General features: G+C 35.9%; 2 protein-coding genes across 4 annotated transcripts; both read right to left on the reverse strand.

Moving 5' to 3' along the window:
• Positions 1-1595: 1595 nt before the first annotated feature.
• Positions 1596-6954, reverse strand: LOC107643124 (PHD finger protein-like protein). Of its 3 annotated transcripts, none has more exons than XM_088488029.1 (7): positions 6741-6954; positions 6410-6540; positions 4534-4692; positions 3607-3867; positions 2382-3209; positions 2209-2297; positions 1596-1934 (listed from the first exon to the last, which is right to left on the reverse strand). In XM_088488029.1, the coding sequence occupies exons 2-7, from the start codon at positions 6488-6490 to the stop codon at positions 1838-1840; spliced, it is 1515 nt and encodes a 504-aa protein (XP_088344155.1). In that variant the 5' UTR covers positions 6491-6540; positions 6741-6954; the 3' UTR covers positions 1596-1837. The 3 variants fall into 3 exon arrangements, with proteins under 3 accessions (XP_088344155.1, XP_088344156.1, XP_016202180.1); XM_088488030.1 differs by having other exon boundaries at positions 1860-1939; XM_016346694.3 differs by having other exon boundaries at positions 1860-2297.
• Positions 6955-12519: 5565 nt separating this feature from the next.
• On the reverse strand, positions 12520-13299 carry LOC148563486 (zinc finger BED domain-containing protein RICESLEEPER 1-like). Its single transcript, XM_088486825.1, has 2 exons — positions 12666-13299; positions 12520-12581 (listed from the first exon to the last, which is right to left on the reverse strand). The coding sequence occupies exons 1-2, from the start codon at positions 13297-13299 to the stop codon at positions 12520-12522; spliced, it is 696 nt and encodes a 231-aa protein (XP_088342951.1).
• Positions 13300-22241: the final 8942 nt, after the last annotated feature.

Consider the following 22241-nt stretch of genomic DNA (forward strand, 5'->3'; position numbering starts at 1 on the left):
TGACCGAATTAAGATGATGATATGAAGTTTAGGTGAGACATGACTAGTAGTTTAATATATGATAATGGAAAAATATAATTAAGTAGTGTCGATGCACATGCACAATATAGACTCAAATCCTAAGCGTGACGCGTATAGGATCCTCAAAACCTAATCATCTTGTTGTCTCTATACCCAAAATTAAAATAGTTGTTGACAGGGATGATCCACCGATGAATCTAGTTCTAGTCAATTATTAGGCAGATCTAAACCAGATATTTTGGATACCACACCCCAGAAAGCACAGTTTAAATAACTCCGATTACGCAGAACCCAGCCATGCATGCAACGTCCAAATCAACCAAATCGGGGATCTCCGATCGGAAATTAAGGTGTACAAGTTTATGAATCAATGAACATCATCGTCGAATGAATTTCCAGCCACCGAGACTTAGTTGATTCAAACTATTGGACATTTTTTTTGTTTTCTACACACCATAAGCAAAATCTTAAAAATAATAAATAAGTGTTTTATTTTTCACTATAAAATCTCCTCAGAATAGATTTTTTTTAAGTGAATAAGAATATACCGGATATTTGAAGGAACTATATATAAAAAATGATTCTAGAACGTAGTTTGTACGTATCATTTTGACAAGATTTAAAAAAATTAGGATAAAGTATATTTTAGATTTTTTATTTAAATTAAATAAATATAAAATTTACACAAATATATAAAATATTGTGTAATTACGTACAATGTGTCATATCTCAGTTGCTAAGGAATTTTTAAAAAATGAACAGATCTCGGATACTGAGATCTTGATCTATATTATAAAAGTTGGGTAATGAGCACTCGAAATACAGGTAAAATTCATAGAGTTTCGTTACCGAGATATGCATAAAGTTTCAATTGACATTTCAGCACCGAAATGTGTGTATAATTAAATTGATGCTATGTTTATTTGGTTTTTATTTTTTCATTTTATTTAATTTAATTCAAATAATTTTAAATTTTAAAATTATAAAAATATTTAATTTAAAATTTAGATGATTATAATTTAAATTAATAATTTAATTTAATTCAATAAAAACAAAGATATTTGTAGTGTTGTATTAGTTATTTATGAGTATTGCAATAATCATAAATATTTGTTTTTAATTTAAAATTAATTTTACAATACTCATAAATAACTAGTACAATAATACAAGTTTTATTTTGTTTTAATTTTGTCCAAAAAAATTTTGATTTGCATTAAATATATCTCTACTTGTCATGAATTATTAATATATTGATCTTAATTTTTTTTTTTAAATTTAGTTGTCAAAAGTATATTTGATACAAATAAAAAACATTAAGAATAAAATTGACACAAAATAAAACTTAAAAATATTTTAAAATTTTTTTAACAAACTTTAGGAACAAAAAATATACTTTACCTAAAAAATTATTAGTGTTACCTACAAAATATTCGTTTTAGTTCTTTAACTAAGTAATAAAGAAAAATGATTTTTAAATTCTAAAATGTTTTTTTTTTTTAACGAACGATTAACAATGGCAATGTTTAGAAGCCCCTTTATATATAGACTATGGTCACGCTTAGCTAAGAGTTAGCTCAACAAAGTGAGAAGTACTTTAATAAGGCTAATAAACATGAGTCAAGATTACATGCAACTTATGACGAAAGCCCGAAACATTGCGAGAATTTGAATAAATGTCGCAATTTAGACTTGAAGATGAAATTATCCAACTGTAGCAGTGTAGCAACCAACGGAAACGGCTTTTAATGTTTAAAATATGCAGCAACGTGACTTGTTTTGGTGTGTATTAGATGTAATCACATGCAAAGGTCGCTGTTTATCCAGCGCATGTCTTCTTGTAGCAAGGCAACAGCATAAGCATTCGCGTCATTATCATTGCAAATGTAGCAGTCAACAAGATCGCATGACGCATGCTATCCTTTCGTTAAAAACGAATAAATATACAAATAAACAAAATAAAATAAAATTAGATATACGTTAAACCTAAGCTAGCTTTAAGGAGAACCCAAATACGGACGGAGTTGGAAAGGTTAAAAAAAGTTCATACAAAGTAGAACATTGTAGCTTAAATATCATAAACTATGCAGGCCTTATGAATATTCTATCATTCAAAGCAACACTAAAAGTGCATGTTCTTAAAAGTTTTGACCCGCACGCTCTTTAACTGCCAAGACGAAATAAACTTACTATACATCTCGTCTACGCTTCTTCTTGATGTTATCAAATAACTGATGAACATCATCAGCTGTAATTGGCTTTGATGTGTCTGCGGATTCCTGTCATAAGAAAGAACATAGTCAGGTTTCAACTTGGGTGTAACAAAACAACCATACAACCCTACTAAAATGCAAGGAGCATACCAGGAAAGAACGAAGCCCATCCTTCATCTCTTGAATGCCCTTCAAGATCTCCACTTTCTCTACATGTCCAAGTTTATTAAAAAAGCTTAACTCTGCACCCTGTTGTTGCTCAATATTTGCTTCTCTCTTTTGCTTGGCCACTCTCTCATACTCAGCAATGGAGTCTTCCTTGTCAATTAGGAAAGTGATCCGCTTCTGATGATAAAACTCCATACATTTGTTGCATTTGCATAAAGCATCCCTCCAATTTTTAGAAAGAAACATTGCTTTACTGGGTAAAATTGGGGAAGCAGCAGCAATGTCAACACCGAGGAGACAGTCAACTTTCATATCAGAGCTTTCTGCACATTGGTTTAGATCCAGGCTGTCAATACACTTTCCACCATGGAGCATACTCTTCCCACCAGATATGTTTTCTGTGCCTCGGTTTAAATTCAGTTTTAAATCCAGGCCATCATTACAATCTCCAACCTGAAGCATACTCTTCCCATTGGATGTGCTTTCTGGGCATTGGTTCAAATCCAAGCTGCCATCACAATTTCCACCCTGAAGCATACTCTGCCCGCCGGATACAGATTCAGAATCAACTTTTGCATCAACAACTTTAGGACTATTATTTGAAGTATCACCCATTGGCTCTTCAGACTTGCCAGTTGAAGGCTTATCTTCCAAAACACCTTTGTCCTTGCTAACTTCAACAGTAGCATCTAGTTGCTTTCCCACAGCCCATATGGATTTCGGATATAGATTTAGAAAGAAACACACTTCAGAGCATGGCTTACATATGAAATCCTCATAAAGAGGCTCTCCTTCTTCGTCTCTGGGAATCTGATATATGCCAAGTGTATGAGAGAAGCTCAAATGTGCAAAACATAATGAGTAAGAAATACATCAGAGTTCACAAATATAATTTGCTCTACTCTATCAGGAACTGACGGGCTCATAGTGTAAATTTCTATATGCCTTCAATATGAAATACTATATTTAAAACACATGAATAGGGAAAAGAAAGAAAAGGGGAACAAACAATCAAGCAAAACCAATAGCTTAAACATACATTGTTGGATGCAACAAAAGCATGCAGCAAATTGTTGTCTGAAGTACAAATAAAAGCTGGAACTAAATTCAGAAGAAAACGCCGGAGATTTAATTCATGACAGCATAAAATCTAATTTTTTACTGTAAGTATAGAAACATAATATAGAAAGGTTAAAAGAAGACAAACCTCATCAGAAGACTCGAGTCCAAGATGCTCCTCATGAAACCAATCCTCACAGAGGCAGCATTGTAACATTTCTACTTGTTCTTCAACATCTGGATCTGGATAAGGACGACCACATGTGCAATATGAACCTTTGAAGTTGTGATTATAGGAATTCTCAGTGTTCTCTACATCTTTATTTGGAAGAATCTTGCAGTAAAATTCACCAAACTTCGAATTCCCACAGTCACACCTAAAGTTTCTTTTTGTCCATAGTTCCACAATCTTTGGAACATAGAAATAATGAAACCATAGGTTAGTAGTGTCAGCATTGATAAAGCAAACAAAATTTGACTGTTATGATACATTAGAAAATTTACCATTCCTAGTAACAACATTTTCAATCAAACAACAACAGAAAAATTTCCCAAATAATCTAGAATTCAAGATTATCATCCATAAAAAAGGGGTCACTGTAGATAAATGTCCCAAACCTAACAAAGAAATTGTGTGTTTGGATTTTACTCATTTTGAGTTCATATCAGTCCATAATCAAAAGCTTCATACAACTTCAAATAAATATTGCCACAGAAAAACAAAAAACTATTCCCCCTAAAATTATCAAAACCAAACATGCACTGTGTCTAACTTGTTAATAAAAGAGTATGTGATTTTACCAAACAAAGTGTATGATTTACCATCATTTGCATGCAATTAGGCACCCCACACAGACTAAAGATCAGACAACTACACAACTTAGGATTTTAAGAAACTGCATAAAATAAACATGACTAATATAAATAAAAAATAGCATCCCTTTTAGTATCTTTATTTACAAAGATGCACAATAATAGGCAAGTTCCCATTTGATGTCCCCACAAATGAAATGAAAGGTTTATTTCAGTGAGGAGAGGAATATATTCAGCTCTGAAGTTCCATCATAAGAACTACCTGGTGGCCATCATGACAAGACAATGAGCAAGCAGTGCAAACTCCAGCATTCCCATCCGGAGTGCAGGTGAGGCAAGAGAAAATCGCCTGCCTTTTCAAATAACCTTTGCCATAGGTACACTCTTTGCCATCATCACCCCCCAAAACTAAATCAACTTCCTTTGAATGAGTAAAGAAAAAAAAAACATAAAGTGTCAACATTTTCAAGTCATATACAACATTATTGAATAAAGTTCAACAACATAAAGCAGCAATAAAACTAGCACTTAAGCGCAACAAAAACATGCTTTTAAGATATAGAACTATACTGGAAGGCGGAAGCAATGAACATACAGTTCACGAATAAAATTTATAGATGTTTAAAAGTTGGTGAAGACTCACATGTAGTTGTCTTCATGTGAAGTTGATAGTCGAAAACCGTTAGATGATTTGACTAAATTGTCATCTAACGGTTTTTGGCTATCAACGTCACATGAAAATAACTGCATGTGAGTTTCCACCATTATTTCAAAACTACCAATGAGACTGAAAGTTATTTGGAGCCTAGCTCCAAGAGAGAGAGAGAGAGAGGAAAAAAACTGTTCTACCTAACCTGCCACTGCTCTACACTGATATTAAGGCTGCATCAAAATTCATCCACACTATGAGAACAGATATTTGAGAAACAAATTATTTTATTTTGGATGCACTTATATCATCTTTGGTGCTTATTCAGCATTCAATTTACTTGTTCACAAAATAAATAGGTCATTAACACAAATGACTTAATGACAACCAAAGAACAAGCACAAAAAACTATTTATTTGGAACAGAATTTAGATCCACTCAAGTAGTCAGCAGAGAGGCTATGATTTCTTATTAAATATCTTAAAGCATAAAACCAAGTATGTGCTTTAGACTGGGATTTCCATGACACCTCAGATGTGAAACAAACTCACAATAACCAGCATTTACTAGGAAACCAATCTACGCCAAAGTGCATAAATATCAATTAATCTACAATAAGATATCACATGCTCAACTACAGTTTGTGCTTCTAGTTACATAAAATATACAGCATTTCACAGACCAAATGAAGCACCTCGATGAAACCGTCAAAGTCCTCACATATAACTATCAAGTAATTTATATTCACTTAAAATGCGGCTAATCTGAGTCCTTCTAGTCAAGGCTGAAGCTATCGAGTATGTGTCAGTGTTACAGGTTAAAGGACCACAGGTAATGACACTAGGTTGTAAGTCGCAAGAACAGCAAAAGCAACCCCACCGTAGTCAAAGTATTATTAAGGCACACAATGTAATTCCAGATATTCACATTAAACATAACCCATATTAAACATAACGTCGTAAAGGCAACAATTTATTTATGGTAGCCGTCATTAAATCAGTTTAACATTATAAAGGCAATAATTTATTTTTGGCAACCGTTACTTGAATTAGATGGCAAGTAAGCCAAGTATGAAGATTCCTTATCATAGCAGTGCCCGGTACCAACAACCCCGAATATATTTCATAAACTCACTGTATCTTTACCCAAATCCCCTTTACGGCGGATAAAGGGCATGAAGGTCCAGCTCCCTTTCAAATCTTAACCATCAAAATGACTTGTAGTAATTGAGCAAGAAGTTTGACCTACTATCCTCCTCTGTTACCATGTCTTTCAAACATACCATAATACACAGAGCCAGTCATATAATTTTCAAAAAGGATAACGATAAAAAAAAATCCATATAACATATAGCTCGTAATCACAGTATAAAGATTATTGATAAGATAAACCAAACAAAGTCAAGTAAAATCGGAGAATTAATTCAAGCATGAGAAACACATAACACCTCACATCACATAGGTATTAAAGTATTTGGAGAATGACTAACCAGTTCACGTTCCTCAACTTCCTCAAGGTACTCGTTGAGAGTAACAGCCTGCTCAGCTTCTTCCTCAAACGTAGCGTCCATTTTCACTTACAAATCCGTTACTTCTGGCTTCGGAATTTCACGATCAGTTCCTAAATTATGAAAGTGAATCCATGAACTACCGCTAACAAAGAGATAAAATAAAGCGTACGAATAGGGCACGAGTTCAATTGGTGAAGAACATAGACGTATACCACTGAATTACGAAACCCTAGATTCCACGAAAGCAAATGGCAAAACTGAAAATGAAGGTAAACAAAATAAAGAAGCGAAGAATAATCTGAAGTCTGACCTAATCTTGAGAGTGAGAGTTAGAATTTGATTGGATCAATTAGGTGACATTTTGAAGCAGCAGAAAGTAGCAGTAGAAATGCGAAGCAGAGAAGAGCCGTGAGTTTTGGTTTTGCGAAAAATGGAGTTAGGGTTATTATATAGTGGGCTAAGGTGGAGCTAAGGAAGGACTAAGGACCATAAGGACATTTTCCCGCCAGATATCCAAGGGTTGCAACTTGCACGTGTTGGGAGTGGATTTTGTTTGCAAACAAAATCAAATGCTAAATTATCTTCTTCCCTCCAAATTACCATTTCCACCCATTATCCCTTTTTATATGTATATTTTTTTTAAATTTACATATACATTAAGATCATTTATTATATTTATATCACACATCTTTTTTAAATAATCGGCTATCAAAAAATAAATTGTTTATAATAGAATAATTAAATTTATTTATAATAATATAATAATAAAAATTATTATATGCTAAATATGTATTTTAATGTGTAATAGTTTATTGGTAACTATTTTTTTTGTACGTTAAGTATAAACGTAGTATAAGTATTATTTTGTATGTACATATCTAACAAAGTATATAGTATATATCCTTTCATTTAGAATTATGATAAATGATATAAAAAATTATGTGTAATGTTCATATCCTGACCTAAAGTTCAGTCAAGTTTAAAGTAAGTAAAACCCAATCAACATATAAGGACTTCACCCGCACCTACTCGACCTTGTGGAGCTCAGGCTCGACAACGCCAACCTTGGCTCTACCTATTCGAATCAATAAACTAATTCTTACAATCTCTTCCCTTCATTTAGACGGAAGATCTCAACAACCTCCCCAATAAAAGGACAGTTATCTACCATCAAAGATGGAGCTACTCAAAAGGTGGTTAGAGATTCTACACCTATAATTATAAACACCTGAACACTCTTAGGTATTCTTTGAATCAATCTACAAAACCTACTTAAACATTTACTAACTTAAGTATCGGAGTCCCTTGCAGGTACCACCCCCCACCTTCATCAAGATGTTGGATGGCGGCACCACAGCAGCAGAAGATATCAGACAAATCACTCAAAGGCATTTTGGATCTCACGTTTAAACCCAAAGCAACCTAGTTTCAAATAACCCACAGAACATGGATGCCATTACCGGAGACCTGAAAGTCAACACTGTAGATGGCAGATGACATCCCAGAAGATGGACATACAACTTCCGATTCTAAAACCCACGAACAAGAACCACACAACGATGATCGTGCACTAGTCATACTTCCTAGACCCTATAGAGGAAAAGGTGTGGCCAAAGACCCATCAAACCCGAAAGGACACGGAATAAGCTCGAAAGTACACTGGCCTGAAGGATCAAGAAGAAGAGATCCTACAGAACTAATAGGTCTCATTTACGAATATCAAGGCCGACTTGAACAGCTCGAGCAAGAGCAAGAGAGGCAACGAGAATCTGAAAGAGACCTGAGAAAAGAAGTACGATGACGAAGGAAATTAGAAGAAAAGCTTTTGAAACTGGAAGCCAACTTTCGAGGTCGGAGTAACCATGCAGATCGAGAAGAAATCCCTTTTGGAGGAGGAGATCTATTTATCGAAGAGATCATGTAGGCTAGGGTTTTCAGAAACTTTAGAAGTCGTGACATGGACCTTTAAGATAGAACAACCAAACCAAGACACCATCTAAGCAACTTTAAAAGCCGAATGTACTTGGCTGACATGTCAGATGCAACTTTTTGCGAAGCTTTTTTGACGACATTAACCAAGGCGACGATGAAGTGGTTTGATAGTCTACCACTCAGGTTTATAACTTGTTTCGACGACCTTGTAAGGAATTTTCTTACCCAATTCTCTATCCAAAAATACAAGGTTAAATATGCTCCAAGTCTTCTCGGGGTCAAGCAAGAAGTTGAAGAAACTCTCCGAGCTTACATAGAAAGATTCAACAAAGCCTTTCTGGAGATTCAAAACTTGCCTACAGAAGTAGTCATAATGGGTCAGTTAATGGCCTCAAAGAAGGCCCATTCTCCTAGTCTATTTCAAAGAGGCATCTGACCTCCTTGTATGAGGTACAAAAGCGACCGAAAAAGTAAATCAACATAGAAGAGAATGCCCAACTAAGAGAACCCATTCCCAGGAAAAACTCTCCTTATCAGGCTCAGAATAAAGAGAGAGAAGCGAAGAAAAAAGATGAATACAACTCGGATAAGCCTCGAAGATATCACAACTATACTTTGCTAAGAGTTTCCTTTGTTGACATTTACAAAGAGATCTGCCATACCGTGAAACTTTCACCTCCTCGGCCATCAAAAATAAAAAAGGTGGAAGTCGGACAGAATATTGTGAATATCATAAGATATACAGACATTCTATCAATAATTTCTACGACTTAAAAAATATGATAGAAAAACTAGCTAGGGAAGGTCGGTTAGAAAGATACTTAGCAAAAAGATTGAATGATCAAGGAAAAAAGAAAAGAGATAAAAAAAGATATGAGTCAAAGAAATTGGCCACCTCGAACTCTCGATAAGCACGTTCACATGATAACTGGAGGATTTGCAGGAGGTGGCATAACTATCCTCCCACAAAAGGCATTTGAAAGAAGTCTATCAAGTCGGAGAAGAGGCTGAAACCCCCGACTTGCCTACTATTTCCTTCACAAAAGAAGATGTTCAAGGGTAACACTGGGGCATGATGACCCTATCGTGATTACAATAATACCTGCCAATGCAAACCTCTACAGAACTCTGGTGGATCAAGGAAGTCGGCAGATATCCTATTTAAACTCGCTTTTGACAATCAAGGGTTAAAAGAAAAAGAACTTAGGGCATGTCGAGTCACTCTTTTCGGGTTGGGAGACACACCAATCCGACCTCTTGGCTTCATTCCATTACACACTATTTTTGGTAAAGGAACAAAGTCAAGAACCTTGAGTATAGACTACATAGTGGTCGATATAACATCGGCCTACAACGCCCTAATATGTTAGACAATGCTCAACCGAATTGCTGCAGTTGTCTCTACTCCTTATCTTTGTATGAATTTCCCAACGTCAGAGGGAATAGCTATCGTCAGAAGATATCAGAAATTTGCAAGAAGATGCTACAACGAAAGCCTGAATCTACGAGGCTACACAAAGAGGAAAGAGGTCAATACCATTGAACTCGATAGTATCCAAATCTAAGAAGAGTTGAGGCCACAACCCGACAGAAAGACTGAGAAAGTTCATATTGGGGATCAAGTTGGAAAAACAACAAATATAGGAGCCAACTTGGATAAAGAGTTAAAAGCAGATTTTGTCAAGCTCCTACGGGCCAACTCCAACATCTTCGCGTGGAAGGCCTTCTGATATGCCTGGAATACATCCCGACCTCATGAGCCACAAGCTTGCCGTTTACTCGGACTCACGACCAGTCCAACAAAAACGATGAAAGCTCGATCCTGAAAGAGCACAAGTCATTGAAGAATAGGTCCAAGCCTTGTTAGAAGTTGGATTCATAAGGGAAGTAAAGTACCCCTTATGGCTAGCCAATGTAGTACTCATGAAGAAACAAAACGGAAAATGGAGAATGTATGTTGATTACACCGTCCTCAATAAACCTTGTCCTAAGGATCCTTACCCTCTCTCTAGCATCGACGCCCTGGTAGATTCGGCTTCAGGCTACAAGTACTTATCCTTTATGGATGCCTATTCAGGATACGACTAAATCTCGATGTATAAGCCGGATCAAGAAAATACTTCTTTTATCACTCTTAGAGCAAATTATTGTTACGTGGCCATGCCTTTCGGACTAAAAAATGCAAGAACCATGTATTAACAGTTGATGAACAATGTGTTTTTACCACACCTCGGGGAGTTGATAGAGGTCTACGTGGATGACATGCTCATCAAGACCAAAGAAGAAATCAATATATTGACCGATTAACAGAAGTGTTTAACATAATAAGGCAACACGGGATAAGACTAAATCCCTCAAAGTGCATCTTCACAGTAGAAGCCGAAAATTTTCTAAGATTTATGCTTACCTAAAGGGGGCATTGAAGCCAACCCAAATAAATGCAAGGCAATACTTGAGATAAAAAGCCTGACTTGTTTGAAGGAAGTTCAACAACTAAACGAAAGAGTGGTAGTCATATCCAGATTCCTAGCAGGGTTGGCTCTAAAATCTTTACCTTTGTTCTTAATACTTAAGAAGGGATGCCAATTCGAGTGGACTCAAAAATGCGAACAAGCTTTTCAAGACTTCAAAAATTTCTTGAGTCAACCTCTGATCCTTATCCGACCTGAAGAAGGAGAGGAACTCATATTATGCTTGGTAGTAGCAAGTAAGGCCATAGCCTCCACTCTCATCCGAGAAGACAAGAACGGGCAACAACTTGTCTACTTTACCAACAAAGCCTTGCAAGGGGCAGAACTCAACTATCAAAAAAGTTCACCTATGCTTTAATCCTCGCCTCCAGAAGGCTCCAACCTTATTTTCAAGCTCATACCATCAAAGTCTGAACTAACCAACCTATGAAGCATATCGTCCAAAAAATAGACATCACGAGTCGGATGCTACAATGGATTGTGGAGTTGTCCGAGTTCAATCGGAAATACAAAACTCGTACAATGATCGAATCACAATACCTGGCCGACTTCTTGGCCAAGTATACAGGAGTTCAAGGGGACCCTACTGCTTGACATCTGTATGTAGACAGATCATCAAACAAAGCGGGAAGTGGACCAGGAATCATTCTTGAAAATGAAGAAGGAACCCAGATAGAGCTTTCGCGAAAATTCAAGTTTTCATCTTCCAACAATCAAGCAGAGTATGAGACCATGCTTGCTGGCTTGAAGCTAGCCAACGAAGTCAGAGTAGGAAAAATTGTAGCATTTAGTGACTCCCAAGTAATAAATTCTCAAATAAATGGGATCTACCAAGCTAAAGACTCTAACATGAATAAATACTTAGAGAAAACACTAGGACAATTAGCTCAATTTTAGAAAGCAGAGGTAAGACACATAACTCAAAAATTGAACAATCGAGCTGATGCCCTCACAAAATTGGCCAGCATTAAGTCAGGGGCAACAATAAAGTCTAATTCAAGAAACTCTCCACACCCCATCAGTAATTAAAGTCGACAAGTCAGACACACTGACAGTCACAAACCTAAATCTAGGATGGATGACCCCATCATCGAATATCTCAAATTCGATGTCCTCCCTGAAAAGGAAAAAGAGGTGAGGAGACTTATAAGGGATGCACAAAACTATACTTTAGTTCACAATGTACTCTATAGAAGAGGAATCTCCACACCCTTGCTAAAGTGTGTTCCGACCTCGTCAACAGAAGAATTCTTACAAGAAGTCCATAATGACATTTGTGAAAATCACTTGGGAGCAAGATCTCTAGCTAAGAATAGGGGTGGCAGTGGGCGCAGGTAGGGGCGGGTATTTGCCCTACCCGACCCCGCCCCGCCGTCTTGTTATGCATATACTACCCGCCCCATCACTACTCGCGGGTAGTAAATTACAGAACCCGAACCCGCCCCTGCGGGTACCCGCCCATCCTGACCCGCCCCTATAAAAATTAAATATTTTAATTTTTACCTATTCATATATAAATTAAGATAAAAATTTAAAATTTATAGATAAATTAAAATACAAACATAAAATTCATACAATGTCATTAGCTAAAATAACTTGAAATTAAAAAAAATATTGTTAGAGCACCACAAATTTAACACCATAATAAAGAAATTACAATATTAGATATAAAATGATCTTCAACCCTTATTCTTGATCACTTTCAACATCTTCATCATCATTAAAAGTTTGTAAATCAAGATTTAAACCTGAAAATTAAAAGAGATAACAATTAACAAATTAATCGGTACTATGAAAAAATTAACATAAATGAAGATTAATCAATATATCACCTTTACTTCCCAAAGGTGCCCACAACCAACTTTGGCCACACATCAAAGCTTCAATTATGTCTTGTTTGAGCTTTGCACGATGAGGAGAAATCACACGACCACTTGTACTAAAAGCAGATTCAGAGGCAACAGTGGACACCGGAATAGCATATATATCTTTAGCTATTTTTGCAAGAACTTTAAATTTCGTCTGATTGTTCTTCCACCATTTCAAAACATTAAAGTTAGGATCATTTGGAGGATGAATTTCCTCCTCAAGATAATGATCAAACTCAACATTCACATATGAACTCCTTGTCATTTTTCTTCTTTTAAGATACACCATATAATCATCACCCCCAAATAAACTTGCATTTCCACTTTTATTAAGTTCTTTTGTACCAACACCAACACCAACACCGACATGTGACACATCAGAACTCATTTTTTGAGTGTATTCATTAACCAACTCATTACACAACTGATGAATTCTATCAACTTGCTTAGAGCATTCTGTTGGATCTGGATACATTTTTTCAAATTGAAACTCAACCCCAACCATCTTGTACCTAGGGTCTAAAACAGCAGCAACACCCATAATGCCATGAATTTCATCCCAATACTTTTCAAATTTCTTCTTCATGTTAGATGCCATATTAGCAATTAACGGATTAGTAGAAATTTTCCATTCATCTAATGACACTTTTATTTTACAAACCAAAGTAAAATAAAGATTAGCAGTCGAAAATTTAAACCCAGAAAACAGTTGAATAACATCATAAAACAATTTCAATCTGTCACATATTTTCTTCGCAAGTTCCCACTCCTCATTACTTTGCACAGTTTTATATTGGGATTCTTTCTGCCTTAACCTAGGAAAGACAGCTTTATACAACAAAGCAGTTTCTAACATCAAATAAGTTGAGTTTCATCTAGTTGGACAATCAAGAACTAATTTCCTAATAAATGAGATCGCTGTTTTAGCACACCAACTCACAAAAGTTTCGGTCCTTTTGTGTGTTGCAGTCCAATACAATACACTACTACGAATCTTTTCTATACTTTCCTTAACAATACTTAAGCCATCCTTCACAATCAAATTCAATATATGAGCACAGCAACGCATATGTAACAATTTATTCCCCAACATCAAGAATGAAGAATCTAAACGCCCCAACAGTCCATCTATCATAGCATCATTAGTAAAAAAGTTATCCAATGTAACAGTGGACAATTTTCTATCAATGTTCCATTCTAATAATATTTTCATCAATGTTTCAGTGAGAACTTCACTTGTATGGGGACAAGGAACATAACAAAAGCTGAAAAGATTAACAAACATGCATACATTTTTAGATTAACCAAGCTCAACATATGAAAATAACACAATGTATAAAAGTTTATAAAATATTTAAAGTACCTCAATAGGCGCATATGCAACTTCCACGAACTATCAATATAGTGAGCCGTGACAACCATGTATCCTTTTTCTTGGTTGGAAGTCCACATATCACTAGTTATTGCAACTCTACTATCATTTTCATCTAGTTGAAGAGTTAACTTCCGCTTCTCATCCCCATACATCTTCAAGATGTCTTTTCTGACAATGTTTCGACTAGGCATTTTAAATGTTGGTTGCATTGAAGCAAAAGCTCGCCTCAATCCATGGTGGTCCACACAACTCATAGGATACTCATGCAAAATAATCATTTCAGTGACACATTTTCTTGTAAATGAAGGAACAAACACAAAACCATCTTCATTCACTTTTTGCTTTTGTGATTGTTTTGACAATGATTCAACAATTGATGATTGCCTAGAGTTTGCCACCTTTATTCTCTTACAATATTGATCCACATGGTTCCTCAATGACTTGGTACCATTCCTCGGATTTGCACTAAGCACAGTCTTGCAAAACTTGCATTTCACCTTCTATTCACCTTCAACTTTCAAACGATCAAAATACTCCCAATAAGCACTCTTAACATGAGTCTTATTGTCACCTTCATTGGGAGTTGATCCTTCTGGAGTTGAGACATTATCCGTTGCTTGTGGAGTTTCTGAAGTTGGATTAGCATTACTTTGAACTTCAATTTCATTATCATTTGGAGCAACACTGTTGCTTTGTGTGTCTTCTCTAGCATTACTAGCCATGAAGTAATTTGAAAACACCTATAAATAAAATTAAAATACATGAGGGTATAAAATTAACATAAATCATATCATAAATGCATAATTACAAAATCAGAATAAACCAAATCAGATTGCACAATTACAAAATGAGAAGAAAATCAAAATAAAAAATGCGTAAAAATGATAATTCAAAGCATAAATGCACAAGAACACCATGAGCATATTTCCTTAATTAAAACAGAACACAAAGCAACAGTTTCATCATGAATGTGAAACTCATTTCAAGATGATACTGAATGAGTTAGATTAAAAATTATTAATTCCATTATAATATTTAGTAATAATAAGATAACATCCAAAGCATAGTTTATTTACACCACTTGAATGAAAAAGTAACAGCATTATTGTATTTATTATGACTTCCAAGATATTCCACTTATAACCTCCCCAATTCCCATCTCCATTTCCAACACAGCACAAAAGTCCATAACAGAAGTGGTAATATAAAAAAGGGATACACATAATTCAATCACAAAAATGAAAAAGAGTTGAAGTTGAGAGTTAAGAGTTGAGAGTTGAAAGCACTTTATTGCTACACAAAAAAGAGTGGACTCATATCTCATCTTTGACAATTGACATAATCATAGGTTTAAAGTCTTCCCTACTTAAAAGGGTCTTTTGTTCACACATTCTTGTTTCTTTCTTTGATCTTTGATCTTATTTTCCATCATCATCATCATCTTTGTGTTGTAGCCATCATCAATATCATTCATCAAATTGCAACAACAACATCAAATACATCATATCAAATACATCATATTTCCTTATTAAGCTGTTTCAAAATCAAAATAAAGCTATTTCAACACACCAAACTTAGTAACAAACTCAGGAAACTACCCAAACAATCTGTTATCACCCAAAAACAAAAGAACTTCTTCTTTGTCTATTCTCATGATACATCCAAAATTAGCCAGAGATTAAACATATCAAATCATTCAAAAAGAAAAGAAAGGCTGGGATAGGGGCAAGAACTGTACCGATGCTATGCGGGGAGAATCTGGTGGAGATGGCGCGTTTCGGGACCAGAGGCGCGGACGAGGCTCGATTCTGATGCAGAGGAGGCACGGGGGTGGCTCGTCTAGTGTGCGACTTGGAGGCCGGAGGGAGCGCAGAGGATTTGGGACTGAGAGGCGGCGCGGAGGAGGAGCGAAGGCACAGGCGGCTTGAAGGAGACGCGGAAGAGATCGTAGAAGCGCGCTGCAGAGGAGTGGCAATGAGACGATTCGACGAGTTGCAATGGCAGAGACGAGTTGCGCGGAGGAGCCGAGGAGGAGCGACAGGCATAGGCGGCTTGAAGAGTTGAAGGAGACGCAGAACTGGAGCAGATTCGACGGCGGCACTGGGTTGAACTGAACCGAGGCTATGGTCTTGGAGAAGAGCTTTCTGAAGTGACAAAGAGGGTTGCTAACCCTAATTGAGTGAGTGACGGTGAGAACTAAGGTTATGAGAACTAATCCTAATTGCTAAAAAGATATATATATATATATATATATATATATATATATATATGCACTCCGGGGCGGGTTTAACCTGAACCCGACCCCACCCCGCCCCGCTCATCAACCCGCCACGATTCAGACCCGCCCCCGCTCCGGGTCGGGTTTAAACCCGCCCCCGACCGGGTAGGGATGGGTAAGGTACCCGCGGGTACGGGTACTGCTACCATCCCTAGCTAAGAAAGTCTTGCGAGCAGGCTTTTATTGGGCAACCTTGCAAAAGGAAGCAGCCGACTTTGTTAAAAAAAAAAATACCAGCCTTGGCAAAAATATGTTAATTTCCACGTGGCACCACCTGAAGAGCTTATTAGCATCACCTCACATTGGCCGTTCGCAAAATGGGGCTTGTACTTACTGATGCGAGCCAAATGTCGGTTTGGAATTTTGCTAATTAAAAGGATTTATTCATTATAAGTATAGCTCCAAACTAACAAACGACACGAATCAAAGTTTAAAAAAGTATGTCATAAAGTTACAAAACAATTAACCAGGAGTGTTGATCTCGGGTCGTTCTCTCTTGGACTAGCAATTAAGTACATATCATTGGTTGTGAATTCAGGTGGTTTCACGCATAAAGACGAAAATTGAAGAGATGGAAGTTAAATGAGCCAAAAATAATTAAATGACAAAGAGCTAGAATTAATAAGTAGGCAAAACAATTAGCTAAGCAAGCATGAATGGAAAGCAATGATTAGGCTACAACTATATTAAAAGTCAATTAAATCAAACTATGAAAGATTGAAATCATGAAAAGAATCATCAAAAATGGAGAAAACTTTTCTTCCCTGAATAGCTCGGAAAGAAATCTAACCTTGTTTTTTGGAACTAAAAGGTTGGTAAGTTGGAAAAAGTAAAAGAAGACTTTGAAGGATAATGGAAGATCAAGCTATCGACATATTAATCGGTAAATTTTCATAAAACCTCAAGAATTGGGGTGAAGTTGACAAGAGGCAACTTTATAGAGATGGAGAATTTCAGTTTCAAAAAAAAAAAGGGAGACTCACCCCCAGCCTAGTAAAAAAGCACTCATACATGTAAATGAAATAACGTTCCGACTTGTCAAGTCGGAGAAAACAAACTCTCTCCTCGGGTTCAACAACCAAAATCTCATATTTATCCTCTTTCCCCCGATCTTTACACAGCCTATGTTATCTACAAAAAGTTCTGACATACTAATTATCGATTACAAGGACGGCAGAAAGCACGATAATATCTACCCAATCTAGGTCGGATGGAATTTTAGAAGACATGTTGAGTATTACTGAGTGAGACATAGAAAGCTATATAAAACAACAAAGAAAATCATGTCTACAAGTCAGAAAGTCGGGTACAACAACACAAATATTCAAACAAACTACAGGAAGTCAGGCCTTCTTCAACAAACTGAAGGAAACCACCATAGCCATTAAACCCTCTCGCAACTATAGCAATCAAACAACATTACTAGAACTTGAAATAGCGCTGTCATCTAAAGAGAAAACGGCACCATTTGGGGGGAAAAAAGCAAAGCCCCACACTCAACATAAGTTCAGAATAAGAAAATGACTCCCAAAAAAAGTAAAAGAACACATAATACTACTACAGAGTAACCAAGAAGGTTACTACAAATAGATATATTTAATGAACATTAACAAAACACCACTAAGAAATCATTTTTTCACAAACATCAAAAAGTAAACAGCATCAATGCATTATCCAAGAAGTATGGGTACAGAAAATAAAACAAAAAAGGCGAGACCAACCTTGATGGAAGATCAAACGATGGAATGCACGTGATGGAAAAAACACAAACGTTCCAGAAGCCTTTGAAAGCAAACGCAAACAAAAACTCGAAGCAGAAACTCAAGATAGAAAAATCTTGAAAGGAAAAAATAGGGTTACAGTAAAACCTTAAGAGAAAAAACAAAAGTTCCAGACGAAGAAGCAAAATGAAGAAAGAAAAAAGGGTTAAGTATTTATAAGACTTTAGGGGCAGAGTGGGAAATTCACCCCCTCTCATTTATGACACGTACGGTTACCAAAGTGATTGTAAGAAAACGTGCGAATGATTATGAAAATACACAACGTTTTAGATTCATAACACGTTGAATACCCTACCTGATCCCAGGAAAGGCAATATGCCCGACGTAATAAACCGACGCTATAAAAGGACAAACTCGACCTAAAAATTCTCGAGTCTAATCTAATGAAGTTCGGTCTCAAGCAGGGGTACTGTTCATACCCTGACCCAAAGTTCAGCCAGGCCCAAAGTAAGTAAAGTCCAATCAACATATAAAGGCTTCATCGGCACCTACCCAACCTTGTGGAGATCAGGCTCGATAACGCTAACTTTGTCCTACCTACTCAAATCAATAAACAAACTCCTACAATCTCTCCCGTTCATCTAGAAGGGAGATCTTAACAACCTCCCCAAATGGTTATCCACAATCAAAGGTGGAGCTACTCAAAAAGGTGATTACAGATTCTACACCTATAATTATAAATACCCAAACACCCTAAGATATTATTTGAACCCAATCTACTAAAAACCTACTTAAACCTTTGCTAATTTAAGCATTAGAATCCCTTGCAGGTACTATTTCCCACCTTTATCAAGACGTTAAACGGCGACACCACAATAGCAGAAGATGTCAGACAAACCACCCAAAGGCGTTTGGAACCCCCTCCCCCCATGTTCAAGCCCAAAACAACCCACGGAACACGTATCTTGCATGATAACCTTCTCCCCTTACTTACTATGTTTTTAAATCTCGTGGACTTTTTATTTTTTAATAATGAATTAACTCATGCTTCTTATCCAATTGATCTTTGATATTTGATTTTTAGATTTTATAAGGCTATCTTTCTAAATAAACTATTTAATTTTCAGATTTTTGTAAGGCTATCTTTCTGAATAAACTAAGTAGTATTGCATTTTAATTTAATATAAAGTTTTTTTCAAAAATAAAATTCATTTTTCTATTTTTTATCAATAAAATTTATTTTTCTAAGCCCATTAAATATACCACTTAATTAATCTGGGCCTCTAGCCCAAAAGCATGATCTGGCCAAGCTTAATTTATTGTTCCAATGTCGTAGACTCAATATAGGCCACGACCCCTTTTTTTTTTTCTTTCAAAAAGTATAAAACAAGAAGAAAGAAAAATTTAACCATACAGATATTTCCAAAAAAAAAATCAACCACACATGTAAAAAGAAGAAAAATAGTAGTTACAAAGGAAGGAAAAATCAACAAAGGAAGAACTAAAGAAAACTTGAGAGAGAATAGTGGATTATGGGCATGAAAATAAAGTGACAATGAACCAAAAGATATAGAAAGAACCCTTCTTCATTGCTTGTCGAAAAACTTGGAGTTGGAGAATCCGAGAAGGCCATGAGCAAGGGTATAGCAGATCCCCAAATCTCCAATTGAAAATTTTAAAGAGTAATAAGGAAATTAGAGATGGTTTTGATAGAGGGAAGAAAAAAAAAAGCATATTAATCAGAAAGAGGAACAACAAATTAAATGGCACCCTCTCCCTTGTGGATGGGTCACCCTCAACACTGATGGCTCTTTAAATAGCAGTACAAGAAAAACAGGTTGTGGGAGTCTTCTCAGAAACAAGAATAACAAGTGGATGAGGGATTCTCTCATTACATAGGAAATTGCTCAGCTTTTAAAGCAGAACTATGGGGGATAAATCAAGGTCTCGACATGGCATGGACTATAGAATTTAAGAAAGTGATAGTAGAGTGTGATTCCAAGGTGGTTATTGATGTTCTGAACAACAACAAGAATTTGAAGAAACACCCCAATTCCCTTATTAGATGCATCTAGAATTTAGAACCATGAAAGATAGATTTTGGTTGATAAAAATATTCAAACCCTACAAAATTATTCAAAATTCTTAAACTACCCTAAGATACCAAACACTAGCAATATGACGCAGGTAAGACGACCTATCAGCTTATCTTCAGTTATGTACAAGATTATATCTAAAGTTCTAGTTCATAGACTCTAACTATGTACGAGTAAACTTGTGAGCTTTAATCAGAGTGTTTTTATTTAGGAGAGACTTATTTCGGATAACATTCTTATTACCCATGAATATATGCATTATCTAAAGAGAAAGAAGAATGGCCTAGAGATTGAAATTGTTTTGAAATTAGATAAGAGTAAAACACATAATAGAGTGGAATGGCATTTTCTGTGGTTCATTATGGAGAAATTGGGTTTTGGTTTGAGATTGATTAATTGGGTTCCGGAACTAGTGACCACTATTGCTTACTCTATCATTATGGAAGGTCAACCTTTTGGTTTCTTTAAACCAAATAGAAAAATCCAACAAAGAGATCCCTATCCTCATACCTATTTTTATTTTGTGTAGAAGTTTTATCATTTTTGCTACACAAGGTGGAGCAAAACGGTCAAATTCTTGGAATTCAAATTCATAGAAGAAGTCCTAAAATAAACCATTATTTTTTGACAACTCAATTTTATTTAGTAAGGCTTCTGACAATAGCTACAATCAGATAATGGCTGTATTAGAGACTTATGAGAGCTTCAGTGGTCAGCAAGTCAATCTCAACAAATCAACCTTATTTTTCAACAAGAACACGCCCAGTACGTTTGGTAAGATATTGCACACAGACTTAATGTTACTCATATTGGAGCTCAAGATAAATACTTGGAATTTCCATCCCTGGTTCATAAGTCAAAGAAGACTACTTTTAGTGAAATAAAAGAAAAAGTTTGAAAGAAAGTCCAAAGCTGGCAAAGAAACTATTTATCAGCTGGAGAAAGACAAATTATGCTCAAAGCGGTGGGAGAAGCAATTCCTATCTATTTTTTATTATGTTTTCGATTGCCTGATTCATTAATTTTGGAAATTCACAACATTCTAAATAACTACTGGTTGGTCAGAAAGGCTCAGAAAGACGAATAGCGTGGATAAGTTGGAATCAGATGATGCGGCCTAAGAAAGAAAGTGGTTTAGAAACCTAAGAGCTCAAAACCTAGCTCTACTAAGCAAATACTGTTGGAAAATCATCAAATAGACAAATTCAATTCTTGCTAGAATTTTAAAAGGTAAATATTTTAGATATGGTGAATTGATAAATGCTAAAATAGGTCACTTACCATCTTGGGGCTGATGGAGTTAGTTGGAGGGATATCGTGTTCTGGAGAAGGGGTTGGTTTGGAAAATTGGGAATGGTGCTTCAACCCGTATCTTCGAAGATTCCTGGTTGCCGCCACATTTTACCCTTTCAAAATTAATGCTTCTTTTTCTGATTCACCTTTTAGGTCTGATTGTGCACAGAGTTAAAAATCTCCTTAGAGATGATCTAAGTTGGAATCAAAATCTGCTTGAAGATTTGTTCTCCCCTAAAACCAATAACAGAGTACTTTTAATTAAACCAGATGGAAGGGAAGATGAATTGCAATGGGCTCTCAACAAGTCAAAACAGCACGATGTAGTGTTAGGATACAGGATTGCATATCAGTTTTTCCATGTGTCCTCTGAGCTAAATCCAAACATAATCCAACATCCTGAAGTATGGAAGAGTATTTAGAAGATTCAAGTATCACACAAAGTTCAGATCTTCATATGAAAATTCCTCCACGAACATCTCCCAATGATAAAATTACTCCACCACCGTTTTTCAAATACGAATCTAACCTGCCCTAGATACCAATCAGATGTTGAAACCATTAACCATTGTATTTACACATGCTTAGATTCAAAGAAGATTTGAAAAAGTAGCCCATTAAACTAGATTCCAGTAATTAATTAATTCAATATTTTTATGCAAGAATGAGAATCAATTATCTCCTACCTAAAGTAACAACGGAGGAGGAGAGAGATAAACAGTTATTGGCTAATCTTTGCTGGAGTGTGTAAAAATTGAGGAACTGCTTTATTTTTTA

The sequence above is a fragment of the Arachis ipaensis genome, chromosome B5 (genome assembly GCF_059453495.1).
Source record: "Arachis ipaensis isolate K30076 ecotype BB chromosome B5, ASM5945349v1, whole genome shotgun sequence".
Classification (NCBI taxonomy): Eukaryota; Viridiplantae; Streptophyta; class Magnoliopsida; order Fabales; family Fabaceae; genus Arachis; species Arachis ipaensis.